Genomic DNA, 21,661 nt, shown 5'->3' with positions numbered 1-21,661 from the left:
CTACAATTGCATAAGGAACACTGATGGACAAAGAGGATCTTAGCTAAACAGGATTACTTTGCTAAGATTACACGTTTCATCTAGCCATTTAAAGACCATGTGAAGTTGGGGTTAAGCAGAAATTCCGAAACTAAGCCACTTCTAACTAACATGCTACTTAGCTGTAGTGATTTTTCTTTGTCTGGCAGAGGAGCCTTTGTCCTTACAAGGGAAACATTCTGTGGATAAATATATTCTTGTGCTACTAGTTAAGCAAACACACAAAACTCTTCTCTTCTATGACAAGAAGAGCCATGGATCTTGGGACTTTCTAATACTGTTGTCAGATGTTCGTACATACTGTACACCTTGTCACATGGCGTCAGCTCCCTCTGCTATGACACCAGAAAACACATATAAAGTTGCTGTGATGTTTATGGAAAGTGGAGTAATCAGTAGCTGTGTTGAGTAGTTGGTCTAGATCAAAGTGTGAGACTGGAAGGTGTGGGAATGTACCAAGTTGGCTATAAAGTGTTTGATTTGTTGTTTGCTTTTTTTTTTTTCCTGCTGCTGAGTCAGTTTCAAAGAATTAGAGGCTTTCCAAACCCTTGTGTGTGTCTCTTCCTAAAATAGCCACTTGCTGGTTCTTTTAGCCTCTGTCTTCCCTAGGCACTGGATGATAGTCTTGGACTTGGAAGGGTGGGAATGAGCACCTCTCCAAGCAAAACAGTGTTTCAGTTAGTCTTAGGATTCCAAAAGGGAGATGTTCATACACACTAATGCTGGAGTGTATGATCTGTGACTATCCTGTAGTGCAATGATGGCAATTCAGTCTGACTTCTGTCAACATGTTTAAAAGTTGATAGACTGAATGCCTTTGACAAGGTAAGTATCCTTCTTCCTCTACTATAGCAGTGTCCAGCAGTGGAGGCTGTATTCCAGATGACTGAACTGTTGCCACTATGCCAGCAGCCTGTTTTATAAGTAGGTCTCTTGATTTGCCTTGCTGTTTTGTTTTCAGAGTCTTAAGTTTGTTCAGTCTCAGCAGGAACTGTTGGTTCAGCAATACTTCTACTTCGTCATGAACAGAAACTAGTTTGTGCTGTATTAGGTGGATGTATGGTGGTAATGTGCTTTCTCTTATACTTGAGGACCAGCTGAACAACCTAATACTCAAAGCCCAGACCTTAGATTGACCAGGTGTCCTGGAACAGGATGATCCTTGGAGGTGCCGAAATAGGTAGCCCTGATAAATAAATATTAGTGAAGCTTGTCAGTAGCATCTTTGAAAATACTGTGCTTTACAGTGAATCAGTTCATTTATTAAAAACCTGCATTTTTTTTTTTCTCTCTGATGCAGGATCTCAGTCTACCCAATGGTACACCTGTGGACACTTCTAGCCCAGCCTCCTCCTCATCTCTCCTCAACAGACTGCAGCTGGATGATGACTTGGATGCAGAAACTAGAGACCTCTTTGTTACTGTTGATGATCCCAAAAAACATGTGTGCACCATGGAGACATATATCACATACAGGGTTACAACAAAGGTACAAAGCAACATTCCCCTTTTCTAGTACTTTATTCTCTGGGGCAGTGTTTCTAGGACATTTTCTGGATGTCCCTTGCATTGTGTTTCTTTGTGTTAAGGACAAGAACTGAGTGTCTTTTAGTGCCTTGTGAACGTATTGCAGCTATGATTTGCCATAGCAGAAATGTGAACTACTTCAGTATATGAAGCTATGCAAAACTTTTAATGTGTCAACTTAGATTTTTGTCTCTGACTCTTAAACAGAACTATTTGTAAACTTGCAAGGCCAGTTCCTTTCACTAACTTGTAAGTTCATATAAAGTAATCTGACACTCAACTGGTTCGAGTTACCTCCCTTGAAGGGAAATGTGCCTTGTTGATTCACTGTTAATCATCTCACATTTTGTGTCTACCCTTCTCTGAAATGCTTTAAGCTGCTTGTTTTAAGTGTTTACCATGCTTCCTCTATCTGCCACTCACCTAAATCATAATCTTGATCCTAAATTGTAAACTAGTTTCTTTGCAGTTGTTGGTACAGAAGGCTGTACAGCTGCTGCTAAAGCTAAGTAGCCTACGAATGCTACTGTCTACCAAAAGAAATATGCTAGAGTTTATTTTCAGCATTTGTTGTAGTTCACTCATTAACGCAATTTCATTACACTAATAGGAAAAGTGATCTGAGAAGTCCATGCTCACAGCTGGAACATTAGTTTCCGTTAACTAGTTCGTTCTCATCAACATCATCTCCTAGGTGACATTGACACCTATTTTGGGGATTTGTAGTTAACTAAGGCAAAAAGAGTTCACTAACTTTGGTAGGAATATACTTCATCCACTTGTCCCAATAGTTCAACATGCCTCTAGCCTAATTAGGTGGCACTGCATACTGGAGAGAATGCTTTTTTCTTTGAGAGAAGGAAAGTTTTACAAGCCACAGATAACTTTTATTTTTATCTTTTTTTCCCCAAGTTCTACTTTAGAGAAAATGATTTCCATAAAATTGTAGCTACCTCTTACTGCATGCTTAACATTGGCCTGTCATTCTTTGTTGCTCTAAGTGTCTTAATCTTGAAAGAAGTGTTTTATCTAGAGTGCTAGAAAATGCTAAGAAGTATTGAAGGAAACTTTTATACTGGTAGAAAGTCAGCCTTCAGCTGTTACATGATCAGAAGGAATAGGAGGCACAAAATACAATTGAATTTTTCACAGGCAAATTGGCTGAAATTGCTTTTCCCTTAATTTAAGACCCAATTAATCTGTTACAATATTTTTACACACTGATACCCTAATAATGTTCCTATGTTTGGAAACCTGTGATCATGCAAGGGTTTCCTTTTTAAAGCAGAACTCTGGAGAGTGGGTATTTACTGTATTTAGATCAGCTTTATTACCCAACAGTAAAAAAAATCCCCTCATCCTGTACTTACATCTTTTGCATATCTACCTGCCTGTTAGTACTTCTTTAGGGATCTCATTATAGCACATAAGTCTGTGATATCATAGTATTACAGTACTGTTGTGAGGCAGTGTATAATTTATTGTTAGCAGGCACCATGAGAGCCTCACTTCTCTGTTATTTTTGTAAACTCCTGGCTAACCTCTGGGGTCAGCAGTTCTAGTGCCAGTTGTTGTTGTTTTTTTTTTTTAAAAAAAGGCTGTTTAGAAGGCTAACAATATTAATGGTCTGACTCATTCTTGCCATACAAACAAGGCCTCTTTGGTGCCAAGCTAATTGCCCAATCAGCCACTGCAGCTGAAAGCAGTAATTAAATGTAGCAAAAAAGCTGTGCAGCAGTAATCCTAGACAGCAGTGAGGATGAGTGGCATGCTTGGATCTTCAGATTGTAGGTCAGAGTTCTGTAGCAGACCTTGCTCCTGTAAGGAGCTCCCTTGCCACTCAGTGTAAAGCCATACCTTCCTACGACCTCCCTTGTAGCCTTGCGTGACAGGGATTTGAAACCTGTAAGAGGTCTCTTTGGTGGCTCTGGATGAGGAGGCACGAATGACTGCTTTTTCTCCACTGAGGAATGCTACTGGAACCTTAAAGGCTTGGATAAACTTAGATCCTGGAATGAGTTATGCTGAAGACTTCACTGCTGTGAAAAGCAGCATCAATGGGTGGAAGAGGGAAATGTAATTGCTAGTGCTGTAATGTGTGCTTGTGGCTGTGACTAAACACCACTGTAAGGAACAATGTAACCTGACCACAGTCTTGTTTTTGTGATGTGCATTTTTTTTCTTTCTTTAGAAAGGTTCTTCACTGTAACGGGAGAAAAAAAAGGGGGGGGGGGAGGGGGTAAGACTTGCAGTATGGCCCAGGCTGTGACTTGTTCTAGCATAATGCCATTCAGTACCCTAATCAAAACAACTGAAAATGGTTCATATGAAGCCTCAGAAGTTTCATTTATAGTGTGGCATTCTTAACATGTTAAATAAGCTGGTGTTACTCTGAGGTATAGCTGAGTAAAGTACAAATCTGCACTGACTATCTAGGTGTTGGTAGTCCCTCATGTACAAACACAACTGCTCCATTGGTTAGTCTGTGGACTAACACATATATCTCTTGCCATAGCTAGCAGGTCAAAGGAGGAGGTGTACTTGATTTTTTTCTTTTATGCCTCTCTGTGCCTTCCTTTTCTAGAAACCACACCATTTAACAGGTAATAATAACACATTGGCGTGCTGTTTATAGTTTACTAGGGCTATTGGTATGTTGACAGTGTGTTAAGCTTGCTGGCACCCCCCGAAAAAGAAGTTTCTGGCATAGAACCTATAAAGGATCCCTAGTGGGGAGATTGGTGGGAGTAATGTGCAGTAACTAAAGAGCTGGAACCACCCCGCCAGGGAGTGAAGGGGTGGATTGCACTTAAAGGCTGCTATTTGGCTTTCTCCAAATATGTGGCAGTTGCTGTCAGTCTGAAAGTAAATACAAAATCTCTGCTGGAATTTAGCAGGCGATTGTAGTGGCTAGGAGTAGCAAAGCAACTTAGTGCTGGACTCAGTGCCAGTTCAGAGCTAGGGGAGCTGGTGCATTCCCGAGAATACAGTGGGTTTGATGTCGAGCTGTACATGTAGTGTGCTGGCTCAGCAGCATTGCCTTCATTGCAAGATGGTCTTGGTGCTGTAGGTAACTGAGTGTAGCTCTGGGTTAAGGATGAAGAAGGTCTCTATGTGATCTGTGCTTCTCAGTGGGCCATAATAAGGGGCATTTACCTTCCAATGAGAGCTATCAGAACAACAGTCTCTTTAGCAGAGACTCCTCATTGGCTCAGTTTCATTAGCGATTGCAGGCAGCCCCATGTAGGCAACCCCATGCAGCCAGGGTATGGACTGTGTGAGGACTGGATAAAACATTTGAAGCAGTTTCTCTGCATGCTTACGTTCCATCTCAAACTTACAATGTCAAGTTTAACTGCTTGCCCTATGGAATTAAAACTTTAAAAATTTAACTTAATGTACTGATATCTCTAATCAGGCATGCACAAGCTTGATATAAATAAGCTTATTTCTTCCTTGAAGAAATCAACAGAAACAGTCCATGGCAAGCTTAGTAACAGCTTATGTTCTAAACTTTTAGCCTCAAAGGAGTGTAATAAGCCTGTCACTTTGGAGATACAGGGCAGTGGTGAAGCATTTTATCACCCATGGTTAATGCGTATCATAGAATAAACAAGTCATTAAATATCTTTGTGTTTAATTCTTGGTAGCTGAAATAGTCGTATCCTTGCAATGAAGATTTCATACAGTCTTCCCCACAAGTTTGTAACTGCCAAGGGATTAATATGGTGCACAGTACTCTCCTCTCTACAGACTCTTCCCATAAAGTTTATCTGAGCAGAAAATGTAATGAAGTGCAAATAGAATTCTAGGAGCACATCAGCTCCAAATAATCATTTATGTTATTGCTGGCTTTCCACTGTCTGAAAAGCCAGGGGATCTTTCTCTCATGCTGGCTACAAACAGTACTTAGGGCGTTGAGCCCCTATGCAAAGCTTGTCTGGCCTAGCCCTTGCCAGTGATGGCTGTACGTTTGCAGCTAAGCTCTGAAGCAAGAGGTTTTGGTGCATGCTAAGTTTATCCTAAGTTTATTCTTTTCCAGACCACACGAGCAGAATTTGATTTGCCGGAGTATTCTGTCCGCCGGCGATACCAAGACTTTGACTGGTTGAGAAACAAGCTGGAAGAGTCACAGCCAACGCATCTCATTCCCGTAGGTAGTAAGCAAGAATCTGATATTAAGGGCAGTTCTGTATCTGTCTTCCAAGGATGATATTTTGATGATGTCTCACTTCAGGTCTAAATACAGTACTCAATTATCTTCTAGTATTTAGATTTAAATACAGTAATTCATTTACTTCTAGTGAAGTGGGAAGAGCGTCCCCATTCTTGACTGATAATAAAGCTTAGACTTGGGTGGTACACCTAAGAGGTGAACTTTGGCAGCCTCCTTTAGCACAGTATGCATGGTGATGACATTTGTTGTGGCAAAAATGGAATATTCTTCATCTGCTGGCTCAATTATTATGCCTAGATTTCTGAGTATCTGAGGCTTATGAAAAGCCACACAGGTACTTCAGGTCCTAGTCTCAGTTTTCAAGGTGTGCTTTTGAGCTGTTTTTAAAGAGTATTTTTTAAAACTATTTGTGCTAACACGTAATAGCACAGACTTGCAAATCTTAGCTTCCGGCTTGATAGCTATTGCATATCTTCTGTAGGCAGAAATTTAGTTAATCTTATTAGCTAAATTGCTGCACCCCTTCTTGTTGCTGAAGCTGGCAGTCTGACTACCTTATGTCATAGAAGGTTGATACTGATCTTCAGCAGCCTGCTTTTCATGCTGTAGAAGATCACCACTGTCAGCTCTTTTAAATGAAGAAATTCAGAAAGGCCTGGAGGAGGTGAATTGTCAGGAAGTGACAATACTGCTAGCATACGTTAGCTTGCCCATCTGGGTTTGGGGGAAAGTGTATCTGCTCGCTCTCTCTCTCTCAGCAAGGACTATGCTGTGTGAGGGGTATTCAGTTATGCTGTTCCAGGGTAGAGAGGTATTTAAGTCCTTAATTACACTGGGACTTGCCTCTAAGTGGAATAATAGCTCAGTCTCTCAAAGATAAAAAGTAATTCCCAGAATCATGTGACACCATGAGCTGGCAGCAAATATATTTACTGAGGGATAGGGAGAAGAGGAGAGACAATGAGCTTACAGGGGTAAGGTGGGGATATGAGATTAATGTGTTAGCTCTCCAGACCCTCTTTTCTCCCTGTCTGTTCTGTGAAGGGCTGGAACTATTGAGGTTAAGCTGCAGATTCCTGAGTATACATCCTAAAAGGCTGCCACTCCTGCCTGAAGGCCTAAAAGGCAATAAGTAAAAGTCTAGTAGAAGAAGGTGAGTCACAGCCAGGGAATCAAACTGTTATTTGTTGCTCACAGAATGAGAAATTTGGCACAAGTATCTCCAATGCTGGACATGAAACTGGATCAGAGCAAGGCAATCTCTTAAGTGCTTCCCTTCTAGAAAATCTGGAAGCGTAAGCATGCGCTGTTCTCTTTTATTTGTCTATGCACAAGTTGGCAGTTACAGAATCTCCTGTTAATCTCTTCCATGCAGTGGTATGGTGGGGAGATTGCTGAATCCTTTAAGTATTTTATTGGCTAGAAGTAGATGGGGATTACAAACTAAAGGCAGTTGGTGTAATGAGTGCCTAAAATCTCCTGTAACAAATGATGTGTCTTCTCAATGCACTGAGTCATGTAAGTCCTAGACTTAGGACGTCAGACTAACTGAATACAGGTTCCTTTTTGTCTCTTTGGTTACAGGTTTTTACTTTTTAAATTTTAAATTACTTGAGACTTACTCTAGTTTATTCTTTCAAACAACAGTAAAAATGCACTCAGATCTGTCTCTAGATGAGAAACATAAGCCTAACAGGGCCATGAATCTTGTCATTGGATGGCAATGTTTGGCTACTGGAAGCCATTTCTGACAGCAGTGAACTCTGCTCGCAAGTTGCCACAGGGAAAAATAGACTATTAAGCTGGTAGACTATAAAGTAGACAAGTAACACACATTTAAAGCAGGTTCTCTGTTGCTAGCTGTGTGTATTGACTGTTTGGGATGGGCCTCCAAAGGCCTAAAAAGTAAAGGACTGTACTTCTATAGCTAAAACCAGGTTAAATGGCAAAACCTCTTTAATAGAGGTGCACTCTTCTGTGGGTCTCAAATACTGAAACTTCAGTCACTCTTCAGTGCCAGTTTGCATGTGTTTGGTTGAACTAGAGTTCTTCAGTCTTCCACCTTGTCCTTCTCCTCCTACATATGGTGCTACGGTAGTGACTTCTTCCAGTGTACGTTCCCAGCTAAAGTTTACAAAGCATAGAAGAAAGTTTCTTCTTCCCTGAAGGCTACCGCACTAAGTGTTATTCTTCTAATGAAGTCTAATTAGAGTGTACCTAAAACTGGTCTAACTAGAATGACTGAATATCTTATTCTGCTAAGCATAATAATGTAAGTCTTAAATTTTAAGAACTAAATATAGTGGTCAAAATGTAGCTGTGTTTCAGCTAAGTCCTGCTAGCTGTGTTTTTTTAGGAGGTGCATGTACATCCCACATCAGCTAGGGTATGGTGGGAAAGTCATATGCATAAACAATGTTTTTGCTTGGTCTTTGAATTATTTTTGTCACAGATTTCAGGTGACAAAGACTCTTTGCAGTGAAGAACCCTGATTCCTGAACTGGGTGAAAAAGGCTGTTATTGCTAGCTTAAGAGTAAGCAGATAATTTATCTGGGCACTGTTTCACAAAAGTAAAATGCAAAGCACAATTTTAAAACTGATACTAATCTGAGAGCTCATGCTGTCTAATGCTAAAACAAAATCAGATCTAGTGGTAAAGCTGAGCCTAACCATGCTGAAGCTTATAGCTGTCTTCCATCTGAAGAGGTAATTTGAAGTCTGGAGTCAAAGAGTAACAGGAGGACTGCAGAACTAGTAAGTCTGGAGGAAGACTTGGGCTTACATGTTAAGATGAACTGCAGGAATTAACTTGTGGGGTCAAAACAGGAGTAAGATGAAAGAGTAGTTATGTCGGCAGAGCTTTGTCACTTGCAGAAACATGCTCAGGAATGTTGGCTATGATAGATGATGAAGTGTGCAAGTCCTTCAGGAAGGGTCCAGCTTGCACTACTTGCCATATCAAGCCTGCCTGTCTTTGCACAGTGTGGCGCTATCACTGTCAGCCCTCTGCAGAAGGGCCTTGTCCAGGAGCTCTAAGTTGTTCAGAATGAGGGAAAAGAACAAATAGACTCGCTAAATTTTGAGTGTTTCTGGACTGAGTAGCCTTGCTTTAGCACTAGAGGTGTGCATTTGTGTTGTAAATAATGTGCAGCTCTGCTGGTATCTCCTTTAGAGCTGGAGCTTGAATATGGCTAGCAGTAGGGAGGAACAGCCTAAACTGTGCTAGATGTACTTAGCACGAGCACTATGTGGGCTTCACTGGTGTGGCTCTTGGTTGAAGCCATTTAGTAGAATTGCTAGCATTGGGCCAGACCATTTGACGTTATGGTTCCTGTTAGCTAACACTGCAGTTCCTGTTAAGACTGGAGTTTGACTGTTTTGTCTATTTCCAAATAGCAGAAGCAAGTTTTTTGTCTTTTGAATCTTGTGCATTTTGCTTGTCCCTGACAGCCTCTTCCTGAGAAATTTGTGGTGAAAGGTGTTGTCGATCGCTTTTCTGAAGAGTTTGTGGAGACAAGGAGAAAAGCATTAGACAAATTCTTGAAGAGAATAACTGATCACCCAGTGCTTTCTTTCAATGAGCACTTCAATGTGTTTCTCACAGCCAAGGTAAGCCAGTAATTTTCAAACACAGTCATTGACAAGGGCATCAGGACAGGCACCTTTACAGTCTCTTTTGAAATGAAGGTATAAAGGCATTAATGAAATTACATGTGCAGGTCTGAACTTCCCCTAAAACATCAGAGTTGTTGGGGATCCTGAATATTGTATGTGACAGATGCCTCTGCATGATAACTCTATGGGGTTCCCTTTCCTTGAATGCAGATGTGGTCAGCAGATGTACAGATTCAGTTCTCCAGACCTGCTTGCTTTGTATACTTGTGTGTAGAACATACTCCTCTGAGAGGTTTAGAATTTAGAAAATTGTGGACTTTGTAAAATTGTCCTTCTAGGAGACGGGAAGTGGGGAAGAAGAAGAAGAGGTGCCTCTTGCACAAAAGTTTGCAAATTTCCTAACTTTTTTTTCTTGTCTGTGTCTCTATACTCTTTGCACTTTTTGCTCTCAAAACTAAGCATGAACACCTCATTCTTGTTTGTTCTCGGTCAACAACATAATGCTCATCTTCTGTGTTACTCATCCAGCAACAGTGCAGTTTTCTTTGGCTGTCTTTTGATCTGCATTTTAAATAAGATTAGAAGGACCTACAGTTATGCTGGGGTTTGACTGATAAGTGAGGAGACCTGTAAAAGCACATCTTTCCAATGTCACATTAGGCCACTTTACTCAAATGTGGCAATTTGAACTCAAATGTTAGTTTGTGCTCTGCATGCTGGTAATGTGAGGCTCAACCTTCAGTTCCCTTTTATTTCCCCTCTGTGATGAACTTAACTACTGAAACAAGCCAGAAATGCAGAGTTTTAGAACCTTGACAGTTAAATGTCAGATAGCTTTGTTCTGCTTTTTAGCTGTCAAAGCGTGATGCAACTTTCTTAGCTGGTTAGTTGTTTCCTCCCACCCCTGTAAAATTAATGGTAAGGGCTTTATTCTCAGCTCTGGGTATAGTAGCTGTTGAGATGTCAGGTTCTTCTAATCACATTTATGTGTGAGGCATCCCTGCCCATTTCAGGAAGGTTGAAACCATCTTACGGTCCTTTCCAACCCTAACTCTTCTATGATTCTATATTTGACTTACGTATAAATACTTGAAAAGAATACCATAGTACATGTTTCGAACATGGCTGTTGTACTTTTTTAAAGACCATTTAAGCTTTTAGTCTAGTCTATAATATCATGCCTTGATTCTTGACCTCTGCAGGTCTGGTTGGTTTGAAAACCTCCCTCAGGCTGCAAAGGGTAACCTAATTGAAATGTCTTAAGCCTGCTTTGAGATGTTGAATAGTGACCCCTGCTGGAAGGAGTGAAATGCAAAAAGGACAGCATTTTGCCTAAAACTTTTTTTTTTTCTTTCCTGATTTCGAGATGAAATCCCCTGAAGACTGTAGGTAAACAGCCTTGCTAACATAGGTTGTCTGAATGATTCTATGCAAGTGTTTAAAGGGTTGGCAACGAAGTTTAAGCTTTCTGTGCAGGAAACATAGCTACATGTGACCAGCATGAACTGTAGTCTGGCTTGCAGAAAAGCTGTGCTCATCTGCCTAGTGGTGCACTTTTAATGTGTACAATCTTCTCCTGCCTCCGATCTGGCCACACAAGCGGTGTGAGGAGAATGCTGACCAGATAGGCATGCAATATGTAGTTCTGTGCTAGGTCATCAGAGCAAGCTGGTGTATTTGCATAATACTGGTATTGTGGGCTATGACTTTAAAGTATGTGTGGGTGAATGGTCTGAACTCCATGGAAACAGCTGTTAATGTTGGTACTTCCTTTGGGACAGTACAGGAACATGGGAAAACCTGACCATGTGGAAAGGTGGACCACTTACTAATTTATAGTGCATTTTACACCATTCACCTGGATAGCTTATCTCCATCCAGAGGGAGACTTGAAACTATGCTCAACTGTGCAACTTGTACAAAGTAAGGTTTTGTTCAAGGCTACATGTCACACATGTCTTGCCTTCACAAGATTTGATTGGGACTGGGAAGTGTCCTTCACTGTATTAATCTTCAACATGCAAGTAAAATACTTCTAAACTGTTGTTTGTTTGTTTTAAACTTCCTAGGATCTTAATGCCTACAAAAAACAAGGAATGGCATTGCTGTCAAAGATGGGAGAGTCTGTCAAATACGTAACAGGAGGTTACAAATTAAGAAGTCGACCACTGGAGTTTGCAGCCATTGGGGAGTATTTAGACACATTCTCTCTAAAGCTTGGTACCATTGACAGAATAGCACAGCGGATTATCAAAGAACAGTTGGGTAAGGAATACAAGGTGCTCTAACATAATGCTTTGGTCTCAGTGCTGTGTATCTTGCTCTGGTTGATGGCAGGACTGAGTCAACTTACATCCATGATTCTGGCCTGTAATGAGCCACATACAGAGCAAAATCTAATGTCTCTTGCAGATTTAAAACAGGCACAAATCCTAACATGGTATCTTGTCTTAGCAAAGCTCTCTAAGTACCTTTTAAAGTAGCTTTTGATGTTATACCAGCCTACTTTCTTACTATTTAAAGTAGCTTTTGATGTTATACCAGCCTACTTTCTTACTAGAGTTATTTTTGGAAAGACTTTTGGAAGGGGGAAGAACTTGTAGATTCCATATGGAGTACAGATGGAATTCCTAGACCCAGATAACCTTTACAGATCTGTCTTAGCAAAGCCAAGTTTTATGTGTATTTGAAAGAAAAAGTACTCTGGCTATTGCACAGATGCAAGTGTCTTTTGTATTGGAAGCTTGAAGGAACGGTCAGTTAAGCTGGAGACAGCTTCGACCTGTCAACTCTGCAGCCATAGAACTCTTGTATGTTAAGATGGTTGTGCAACACAAGAGTCCTTGGGGAGTTAATGTTTGCTAAGCTTGGTGTAGTTTCTCCTGTTTGGTGTGAGAGTTTGCAGATCCTTGTGCCTCACTTTTACTCTGCTAATCTACTTTTCCATCTGCCTCTTGCAGAATACTTGGTGGAACTACGAGAATATGGACCTGTTTATTCAACCTGGGGAGGGCTGGAGGTTGAGCTATCAGAGCCACTGGAAGGGGTGTCTGCCTGTATTGGGAACTGCTGCACGGCTCTTGAAGAACTTAGTGAAGACATGACTGAAGACTTCCTGCCTGTACTGAGGGAATATATATTGTACTCAGAGTCGATGAAGGTAAAGGGGGCAGCGCTCCAGAATTAATGAAGACTGGGAGGCCTCCTACAATCCTAGGGTGAAATCGGTGTGCTCAGCTCGCTCCCTGAAATGCCTGTACACCAATGCGCGCAGCATGGGAAATAAGCAGGAGGAGTTGGAAACCTGTGTTAAGTCAGGAGATTATGATCTGGTGGCAATTACAGAGACGTGGTGGGACAGCTCACATGACTGGAATATAGTCATGGAAGGCTATGTCCTTTTCAGGAAAGACAGGCCAGCCAGGCGGGGTGGTGGGGTTGCTCTTTATGTGCGGGAGGAACTACAGTGCACCGAGTTCTGTCCAGGGACAGATGATGAGCAAGTTGAGAGTCTGTGGGTGAGAATTAAGGGGCAGGCTGGCAGGGGGGATACTGTTGTAGGTGTCTGTTACAGACCACCGGATCAGGGTGAGGAAGTTGACGAGGCCTTCTACAGGCAGCTGAGAGCGGCCTCACAGTCACAGGCCGTGGTCGTCGTGGGGGATTTTAACTTCCCTGATGTTTGCTGGAAGGACCACTCGGCAACCCAGCCGCAGTCCAGGAGGTTCCTCCAGTGTATGGATGATAACTTCCTCCTGCAAATGGTGGATGAGCCGACCAGGAGAGGAGCGCTGCTGGATCTCATCCTCACTAACAAGGAGGATCTGGTTGAAGCAGTAAGGGTTGAGGGCTGCCTTGGTTGCAGCGACCACGAGATGGTGGAGTTCAGGATCTTGTGTGGCAGGACTAGTAGAATACCAAGTAGAATTGCAACCCTGGACTTTAGCAGGGCAAACTTTGGCCTTTTCAAGCAATTGCTAGGGGAAATCCCATGGGCAGGGCTGCTTGAAGGTAAAGGGGCCCAAGATAGTTGGTTGACATTCAAGGACTACTTTTTCCGTGCTCAAGATCGGAGCATCCCGACACGTAGGAAGTCAAGGAAGAGGGCCAAGAGACCTGCGTGGCTAAATAGGGAATTGCTGGGTATGCTCAAGTGGAAGAGGAGAGTTTACAGGTCATGGAAGGAGGGGCTGGCCACTTGGGAGGAATATAAGGCTGCTGCTAGAGGATGTAGGAAGGCAGCTAGGAGGACTAAGGCATCCTTAGAATTAAACCTGGCAAGAAGGGTCAAGGACAGCAAAAAGAGCTTTTTTAAATACATGGCAGACAAAACTAACACCAGAGGCAATGTAGGCCCACTGATGAACGGGATGGGTGCCCTGGTGACAGAAGATAAAGAGATGGCAGAGTTACTGAATGCCTTCTTTGTCTCTGTCTACTCTGCTGCGGGCAGTCCTGAAGAGCCCTGTACCCCTGAGACCTTAGATGAAGTCAGGTCGACGGAGCGGTTTGCCTTAGTCGATGAGGAATGGGTTAGAGACCAGTTGAGCAATCTGGACATCCATAAATCCATGGGTCCAGATGGGATGCACCCGCGGGTGCTGAGGGAACTGGCGGAAGTCATTGCTAGACCACTCTCCATCATCTTTACCAAGTCTTGGGAAACGGGAGAGGTGCCTGAGGACTGGAGGAAAGCAAATGTCACTCCAGTCTTCAAAAAGGGCAAGAAGGAGGACCCGGGTAACTATAGGCCGGTCAGCCTCACCTCCATCCCTGAGAAAGTGATGGAACACCTTATCCTTGGTACCATCTTAAGGCATATCAAGGATAAGAAGGTTATGAGGGGCAGTCAACATGGCTTCACCAGGGGGAAATCATGTTTGACCAATCTCTTAGCCTTTTATGAGGAAATAACACGGTGGATGGATGATGGCAGAGCGGTGGATGTGGTCTACCTTGACTTCAGCAAAGCATTTGACACAGTCTCCCACAGCATCCTCACGGCTAAAATGAGGAAGTGTGGACTGGATGATCAGGTAGTGAGGTGGACTGTGAACTGGCTGAAGGAGAGAAGCCAGAGAGTTGTAGTCTATGGGGCTGAGTCTAGTTGGAGGCCTGTAACTAGTGGAGTGCCTCAAGGGTCAGTACTGGGACCGGTATTATTTAATATATTCATCAATGATTTAGATGAGGGAATTGAGTGTACTATCAGCAAGTTTGCTGATGACACTAAGCTGGGAGGAGTGGCTGATACGCCAGAAGGCTGTGCTGCCATCCAGCGAGACCTGGATAGGCTGGAGAGTTGGGCAGGGAATAACTTGATGAAATATAACAAGGGAAAGTGTAGAGTCCTGCATCTGGGCAGGAACAACCCCAGGTTCCAGTATAGGTTGGGGAATGACCTGTTAGAGAGCAGTGTAGGGGAGAGGGACCTGGGGGTCCTAGTGGACGACAGGATGACCATGAGCCAACACTGTGCCCTTGTGGCCAAGAAGGCCAATGGCATCCTGGGGTGTATTAGAATGGGGGTGGTTAGTAGGTCGAGAGAGGTCCTCCTTCCCCTCTACTCTGCCCTGGTGAGACCGCATCTGGAATATTGTGTCCAGTTCTGGGCCCCTCAGTTCAAGAAGGACAGGGAGCTGCTGGAGAGAGTCCAGCGCAGGGCAACTAAGATGATTAAGGGAGTGGAGCATCTCCCTTATGAGGAAAGACTGAGGGAGCTGGGTCTCTATAGTTTGGAGAAGAGGAGACTGAGGGGTGACCTTATCAGTGTCTATAAATATATAAAGGGGGAGTGTCACGAGGACGGAGCCAGGCTCTACTCAGTGGCAAACAATTATAAGACAAGGGGTAATGGGTACAAACTGGAACACAAGAGGTTCCACTTAAACTTGAGAAGAAACTTCTTCTCAGTGAGGGTGACGGAACACTGGAACAGGCTGCCCAGGGAGGTTGTGGAGTCTCCTTCCCTGGAGACATTCAAAACCCGCCTGGACGCATTCCTGTGTAACATTATCTAGGTGTTCCTGCTCCGGCAGGGGGATTGGACTAGATGATCTTTCGAGGTCCCTTCCAATCTCTAACATACTGTGATACTGTGAAAGGGAGCCCCGTGGCAGAAGACATAGCAGTTGTGTTTGCACTGAATGTTGTATCAGCAAGTTCATCCTTTCTAGCAGTGAGAGAGGTTGATGGTGGGAAAAAAGGGGGAAGTAAAGAATACATTCATTAGGAGGATATTTTAATAATCAAAACAAAACCAGGTATGTTTAGTAGCAGGGTGTTGCATGATAGATAATGCAGCATAGAATTATAATGCATATAGCATTATTTATCTGCTCTGCTACTCAGTTAAGCTAAGATCAGTAATGCTGGAGTGCACACAGAGTGTGCAGAGTTCAGTGTGTATTAGCAGTGTGCATTAGCAGTCCCCCTTTAGAAAACTAACAGAAAATTACTTCTGAGGATTTTATTCTTGGAACAGCCATTAAAAGGTCATGATATGCACTCTTTTAGAGATCTGATACCCTGTTGTATATCTACAGTCTGAACATGGTAGTCATCTGTCTCAATTCTCCTGTACTTCTTAAACTGAGAATTGAAACACTTACTTGCATAGTTCTTTTCCCACCTTCAGATGCCTAGTTGTATGGCTCCTGTCTTCTGGCTGAAGTATTTGTGCGGAAAGTTTTGCTCTAATTCCCTGAGTATGCTCCTTACATTTGTAGTCATGGTATTGCCCCAGTATAAAGAAGGTGTATTGCCCTTACAGCACTATTAACACCCAAGTATTGCTGGAACAGCTGAGCTGTAGCTGGAAGCCTTGATCCAGGGTGTTCATATTTAGCCTTATTCTGTAGGACTGGTCATCACGTGTGTACTAAAAATTAAGGAGCATAAGACTAATGGTTAAAGCTTTTAGCTCAGAACACCTGGCTTTGATGGTGCAAATATCACAGCCTACTAGAGATGACATCCAAAGTGGCAAGCTGAGTTGAGAGGTGCTTTTCACAAATGTGGCAGGGGAAGAATATTTTTAAGCTAAAAAGCAACAGTTTATTCATCTGAAGAGGTACTTCAGACAGCTGAACACCACTTACCACAGGGATAGTCCCATTCTAAAAGCCCTAGTGTCAGATGATGGCAGAGACACTAAGTGCAGTCTCCAAGCCAACAGGTAGTGTAGCTGCAAGTATTTAACACCTCTCTGTGGCATTAAAGTGGTGTTTAACTGCCTGAAGTACCTCTTCAGCTGAAGAAACTCTTGCTTTTTAGCTTAATTTTTAGAGTGTTGATTTGACTTTCTAGTGTGCTAAAGGATTCACTCTTGTCAGTTACTCTCTGGTCATAGATTGAACACACTCATCCTGTTGATGCTTCCTAACAGGGTGGATATAGAAAATAGCAGTTGTGAAATAGCAGTTAATAGCAGATAAGGATTATGCTGCCTAATGTCTGCCTTGGGCATTTCATTAGCTTTACTGTGTCTGAAAGTCAAGAATAAAAGCTACTGCTAGCCAAGGCAGACTCTTCCTCTTTTCCTTCCCTTCCAAATGCAAAAAGTGAAATATCTCGTGTCATGAAGTGCAGTATTCTTATGCTAGAAAATATCAGTCTGCTGCTATTTCTGCAGTAAGCAGCTACAGAACTGTCTTCCTGGACACCATAAAAGTGAGTAGCTGTAAAGAAGGCTATTCTTGGAGTGCAAGAGGCTTTCTGCTGAAAGGGCTGTCTTCTTCACTAGCATTGCAGTCCTATTCATCAGCTACTAAAAGGACTGTTTGTGAAATTAAAGTGTTTTGGTCTTTCAGGGCACAGCTTTTGGAAAGGATATTTGATAGAAGGCAAGTCTTTTTAGGCACTAGGAGTTCAGTGCAACCTTGATAGTTTTCTCTGCATGGTGTACCCTAGGTATTGGTATGGAAACTTGGATCTCTAGAGCAGTCTCTAGCTGAGTGAATGTCTCCGAGTAAGAACTGCCACTATTTTGGGGATGAATCTGAAGACCTTAGTGTCTTCAAGAGCACTATTACACCTGAGGGGGACAGCCCAAGAGAACTGCACACAGGCAGCTCCCTTGGGCAAAGAACCAGCTTCTGGGTGAGACAAATACAGGCTGACTCCAGGGAGGCCCAATCTCAGGGTTCATTTGAAAGATTTACGGAAATGGGGAGAGGCTGGCATTGTGAGCTCCAGTTAAATGTGTGCTGGTAGTGTCTAAAGGAGGATATTGTCTAAAACATGGGCCATATGTGAGATGGCCAGGGGACTTCTTGAACCCTGGTGCAATGGGGCCCTTGTCAGCAAATGTGTGGTACCACGTTCTTTGTTACACTGTCGTTCCCCAGGAAGACAAGTGCAGAGGTTGAGCTCCACTATACATAATTCAGTGCTGATATTGAAGTGTTATATGAACTCTAAATGCTTAACATTGCCAGAAAGGCTTATCAGATGATGCAGTCCCCAGCTGTGTGCTTGGACAAGACTTTTAATGCACGTTTAAAGCAAGCACCAGATAAATGGCTAACTGTCTCTCTAAAGGAGTACAGTAAATAAGGGTTTTTCTGTGAGGGCTAATCATAGTAAGAAGCTCTGAAATGGCATGGGATTGCAGCTTGAGAAAGGATGGCAGACTCCTGAAGCTCTTTCAGAGATGTGGGCCAAGGTAAAATGCTTCAATTAAATACAAAATGGAGAAGGACCTGCCTCACTGAAAGCAAGTTGCCTTGCTTTGTGCAGAGACCAGTGGTTTAGTTCTGTCCCCCAAATTGCTGAAATTTGTGTGTGTTTTCTGTTTGGTGTTGGTTTATTCCAACTTTTTAACAATTATTTGTCAAATTTGTTTTTCTCTCTGAGGCATTAGCTAGCAGAAGTTTTGCATAGGCTGTGTTAAGTCTGGAGGTACTTGGTGCAGAGCTTTTCAAAGGAATGCTAAGCTTTAATGCATTGATCTACAGCTGAGAAGAGATTGCCTGGAGGTGTCGGAGGAAACACTCCCTTTCACAAAGGGAAAGCAGTATTTTTCTGTCACTTACAGGTCAGCCATTAACAGATCCTTAAGGCTGTATTCAGAAGCATACTGTTAATGGTCCACAGTGGATAGACTTGAGCATTTAAAGAGAAATAAGACACCAGCCTTTTGAATCTAGCCTGCTGATAACTGTTGTGTTAATCATTGGCCACTCCAGCTTACTGCACTGTCTCCAGGCTCTTAAAGGCTGCAGTTGCTGTCAGAGATGGTTATTTTTCTCAGAAGAAATTCCAGTTGACTCAGGTTCAAGAGGCAATACAAAGTAGAAATACCTGCTAAATCTCTCAAGGTTTTGTTGCATTGGTAACCTCAATCACCTAAGGGCTATTCCACATAGTTGCTTAGATTCAAAAAATAGCAGGAATGTTGTGGGTTTTCAAGCAAACATGACCAGTGGCATGCTTGCTTGTATCCCTCTAGGGACAAAAGGGGAGGGTTAAGGAGAATTTTTCAGTTTTGCCCCCCCCCCCCCTTTTTTTTTCCTTTCCCTTCCCTAAACTAATAGCAGCTTTGTGAATGGGCAGCCACTCCCGTTTATCATGGACTGAGGCTTGTGAGGGTATTGATTGCAGTGTCTCCTGTCTCTACTCCAGAGCAACTGCACTGGTGACCTTCTCTTGGCTTAAGAGGGAGGAGGGGGAAGGTGGTGATTAGTAGTAGATGCCGGTTTTGTACACAGAATCATAGAATAGTTAGGGTTGGAAAGGAGCTTAAGATCATCTAGTTCCAACCCCCCTGCCACAGGCAGGGGTACCTCCCACTAAACCATGCAGCCCAAGGCTCTATCCAACCTGGCCTTGAACACCACCAGGGATGGAGCATTCACAACTTCCCTGGGCAGCCTATTCCAGTGCCTCACCGCCCTTACAGTAAAGAACTTCCTCCTTACATCCAATCTAAACTTCCCCTGTTTAAGTTTTAATCTGTTACCCCTTGTTCCATCACTACAGTCCCTAATGAAGAGTCCCTCCCCAGCATCCCTATAGACCCCTGTCAGATACTGGAAGGCTGCTATAAGTTCTCCACGCAGCCTTCTCTTCTCCAGGCTGAACAGCCCCAACTTTCTCAGCCTGTCTTCATATGGGAGGTGCTCCAGTCCCCTGATCATCCTCGTGGCCTCCTCTGGACTTGTGCCAACATCTTTAATTAGGAAACATATCTTGGCTAGATTGGCTCTTACAGCTCTGAGAAATACTCTTAAACAGATATTTCTGTAGGCAGCAATGCATGTTAGTCCTGCTTTACTAGACTTGTCTGAAACTTACAATGATTACTTACCTCCTGTTGCCCTAATGGGATAATTGCATCTGGGTGGCAAAAGGAAAGGCTCAAAGTATGAAGTGACTAGGTTGGCTGCAAGACAAGTTCAAGTTTACAGGTGCCTCAGCAGCGAGTGTTGAGTAACTTTTATCTAAGCATTTTTAATAATGTCTTTACATCAACTGAGTTATCAAACATTTAATAGTTGTTTCCTTGTGAGGACTGAAGTTGCCCACTCTTGTTGACACAACTGCTTATTTTTTTAGTAGTAAATTCTTAAAGGTTAATTTCTATGCTTATCTTTAAATTCTAAGACTATATCATAACCTTAGTGGGGATCTTGGTTTGTGGAAGTGTATCATATTTTGTGTTCTGTTCTGAGAATATGATCAATAAAATGTTTACTGCTTAGGAAACTCATGTAGGTAGTTGAGTACTTTTCATGTAAACTGTGCTTTTCATAGTTATTATTAACTAAACCAAGAACCAACCTCCCCCACTGCCAACTGATCTAAAAGCAAAGCTTTCTTTTGTTCTAACACAAGGATATAAAAGCTTCCTATAAAGGACTTCAAGAAGTCCTTTGCAAGTGAAAAGGGAGATGTAATACCTTCTGTGGTGGCCTTTCCTGTCTTTTGGCCCACAGTGTCTGCTGCTTGAGCATATCGGAAGCTTCGCACTAGTCCGCAACAGCTTTGATGCTTTTGTTTATTTCCTTTTCATGCTAATAATAATTCAAGTGATTAATTGAATTTACTTAGGGTTATATTCATGGTTATATGCCAGCTTTTATCTTGCATGCTTCCAGCTTGTCCGAAAGTTGAATTTTATCTGACCCTGCCAGCTGCTGGAGAGCAAGTGCCCTTTGTTTTTTAAAGCTACTCCATAAATACTGTAAAATAGGACAAAGGAAGTATGGAAGTCTGACTTCAGTCTGAATTAGCTCTTAAGCTTTGCAATTTCTTGCAGGGTGGGGAGGGAAGGAATGAGAGGATCCCTGTCACAGGTGTCTTTTTCTCTTGCTCATAGAATGTGTTGAAGAAGAGAGACCAAGTTCAAGCGGAGTATGAAGCAAAACTGGAAGCTGTAGCCTTGAAAAAAGAGGAACGCCCAAAGGTTAGCACTTTAAACTGAAGTCTTGAAAAACAGCTTGCATGTACATTACTACATGAGAAGAATGGAGAAACAGAACTTGCTTCGTCTGGCTTTAGTGGCTTCTTTGCAGTATAAGCAGTTTTTGGCAGAACAGATGCTTCTTGTTGGCAAGCTGGTGTGAAATTAAGACCTAGGTATGAACATACATAACCTGTCTAGCAACTTCTGTACGACTGATCTCCCACCATGCAGAGCAGGATGTCTCTGACCTGTGTAACACAGGTATAACAGCCCGGAACGAGCTGGAGTGTTCAGTGACCTGGACTGAAGCACTGGTAGAACATTCCGTGGTGATTTAGCAGTATGTCAGTTAGCTAGTTAAGGTGCCAGCCTTGGCACTGCTGAACTGTATTGCAGGATACCTGTTTTGACTGTGGAAGACTCCGTATTTTGCCCCTTCTCGGGAGCTCTTCCTGTCTGATGCTGAACAGACACGGCAGATGTTATTGGGTGGCAGTTTTCACCTGAGCTTCACCAGAAGCAAAGCTGTAAACTGGTGTGCTTGTGCTGCCACCTGCTTTCTGCATGAAGCAGTGTGCACATCAACGCAGCTCTAACCAACAATGACAGCAGGTTACATTCCCTTCCTCTGCTTGGGGTTTTTTGGTTCCCCTTCAGTTTTCATTAATCTTAAACGAGATATAAAGTGCTTAAAAACTATTAATTACTTTAAAATTTTGTTTAAGCTACTGAGTTGCAAATTCTGTCCTGGGAAGCTGCAGTTTTGTGAAGAAAGGTATTTACATTCCTGAATTGCACTGGTGCATGTGCAGACACTGCTTTCATGATGCCTGTGGAGACTTAGCTGGAGTTCATTGCTGCTGCTCGTTAATTAGAGCATATGTGACCCATTTGC

General features: G+C 42.7%; 1 protein-coding gene across 1 annotated transcript in view; it reads left to right on the top strand.

The window, feature by feature from the left end:
* The window catches only part of SNX30 (sorting nexin family member 30), a 44,095-nt gene that overhangs the window by 19,034 nt on the left and 3,400 nt on the right, over positions 1-21,661 (top strand). Inside the window, exons 2-7 of the mRNA XM_057426010.1 lie at positions 1,340-1,528; positions 5,609-5,719; positions 9,195-9,353; positions 11,429-11,624; positions 12,320-12,519; positions 20,680-20,766. Coding sequence (XP_057281993.1) covers positions 1,340-1,528; positions 5,609-5,719; positions 9,195-9,353; positions 11,429-11,624; positions 12,320-12,519; positions 20,680-20,766 — 942 coding nt within the window. The remainder of the gene's footprint in view (positions 1-1,339; positions 1,529-5,608; positions 5,720-9,194; positions 9,354-11,428; positions 11,625-12,319; positions 12,520-20,679; positions 20,767-21,661) is intronic.

Source organism: Pezoporus wallicus, unplaced genomic scaffold (assembly GCF_028554395.1).
Source record: "Pezoporus wallicus isolate ANWC-B61680 ecotype Strahan unplaced genomic scaffold, APGP_CSIRO_Pwel_v1 scaffold_8224, whole genome shotgun sequence".
Taxonomy (NCBI): Eukaryota; Metazoa; Chordata; class Aves; order Psittaciformes; family Psittacidae; genus Pezoporus; species Pezoporus wallicus.
The sequence above is the reverse complement of the archived record's forward strand: the minus strand, read 5'-3'. Positions and strand labels throughout refer to the sequence as shown.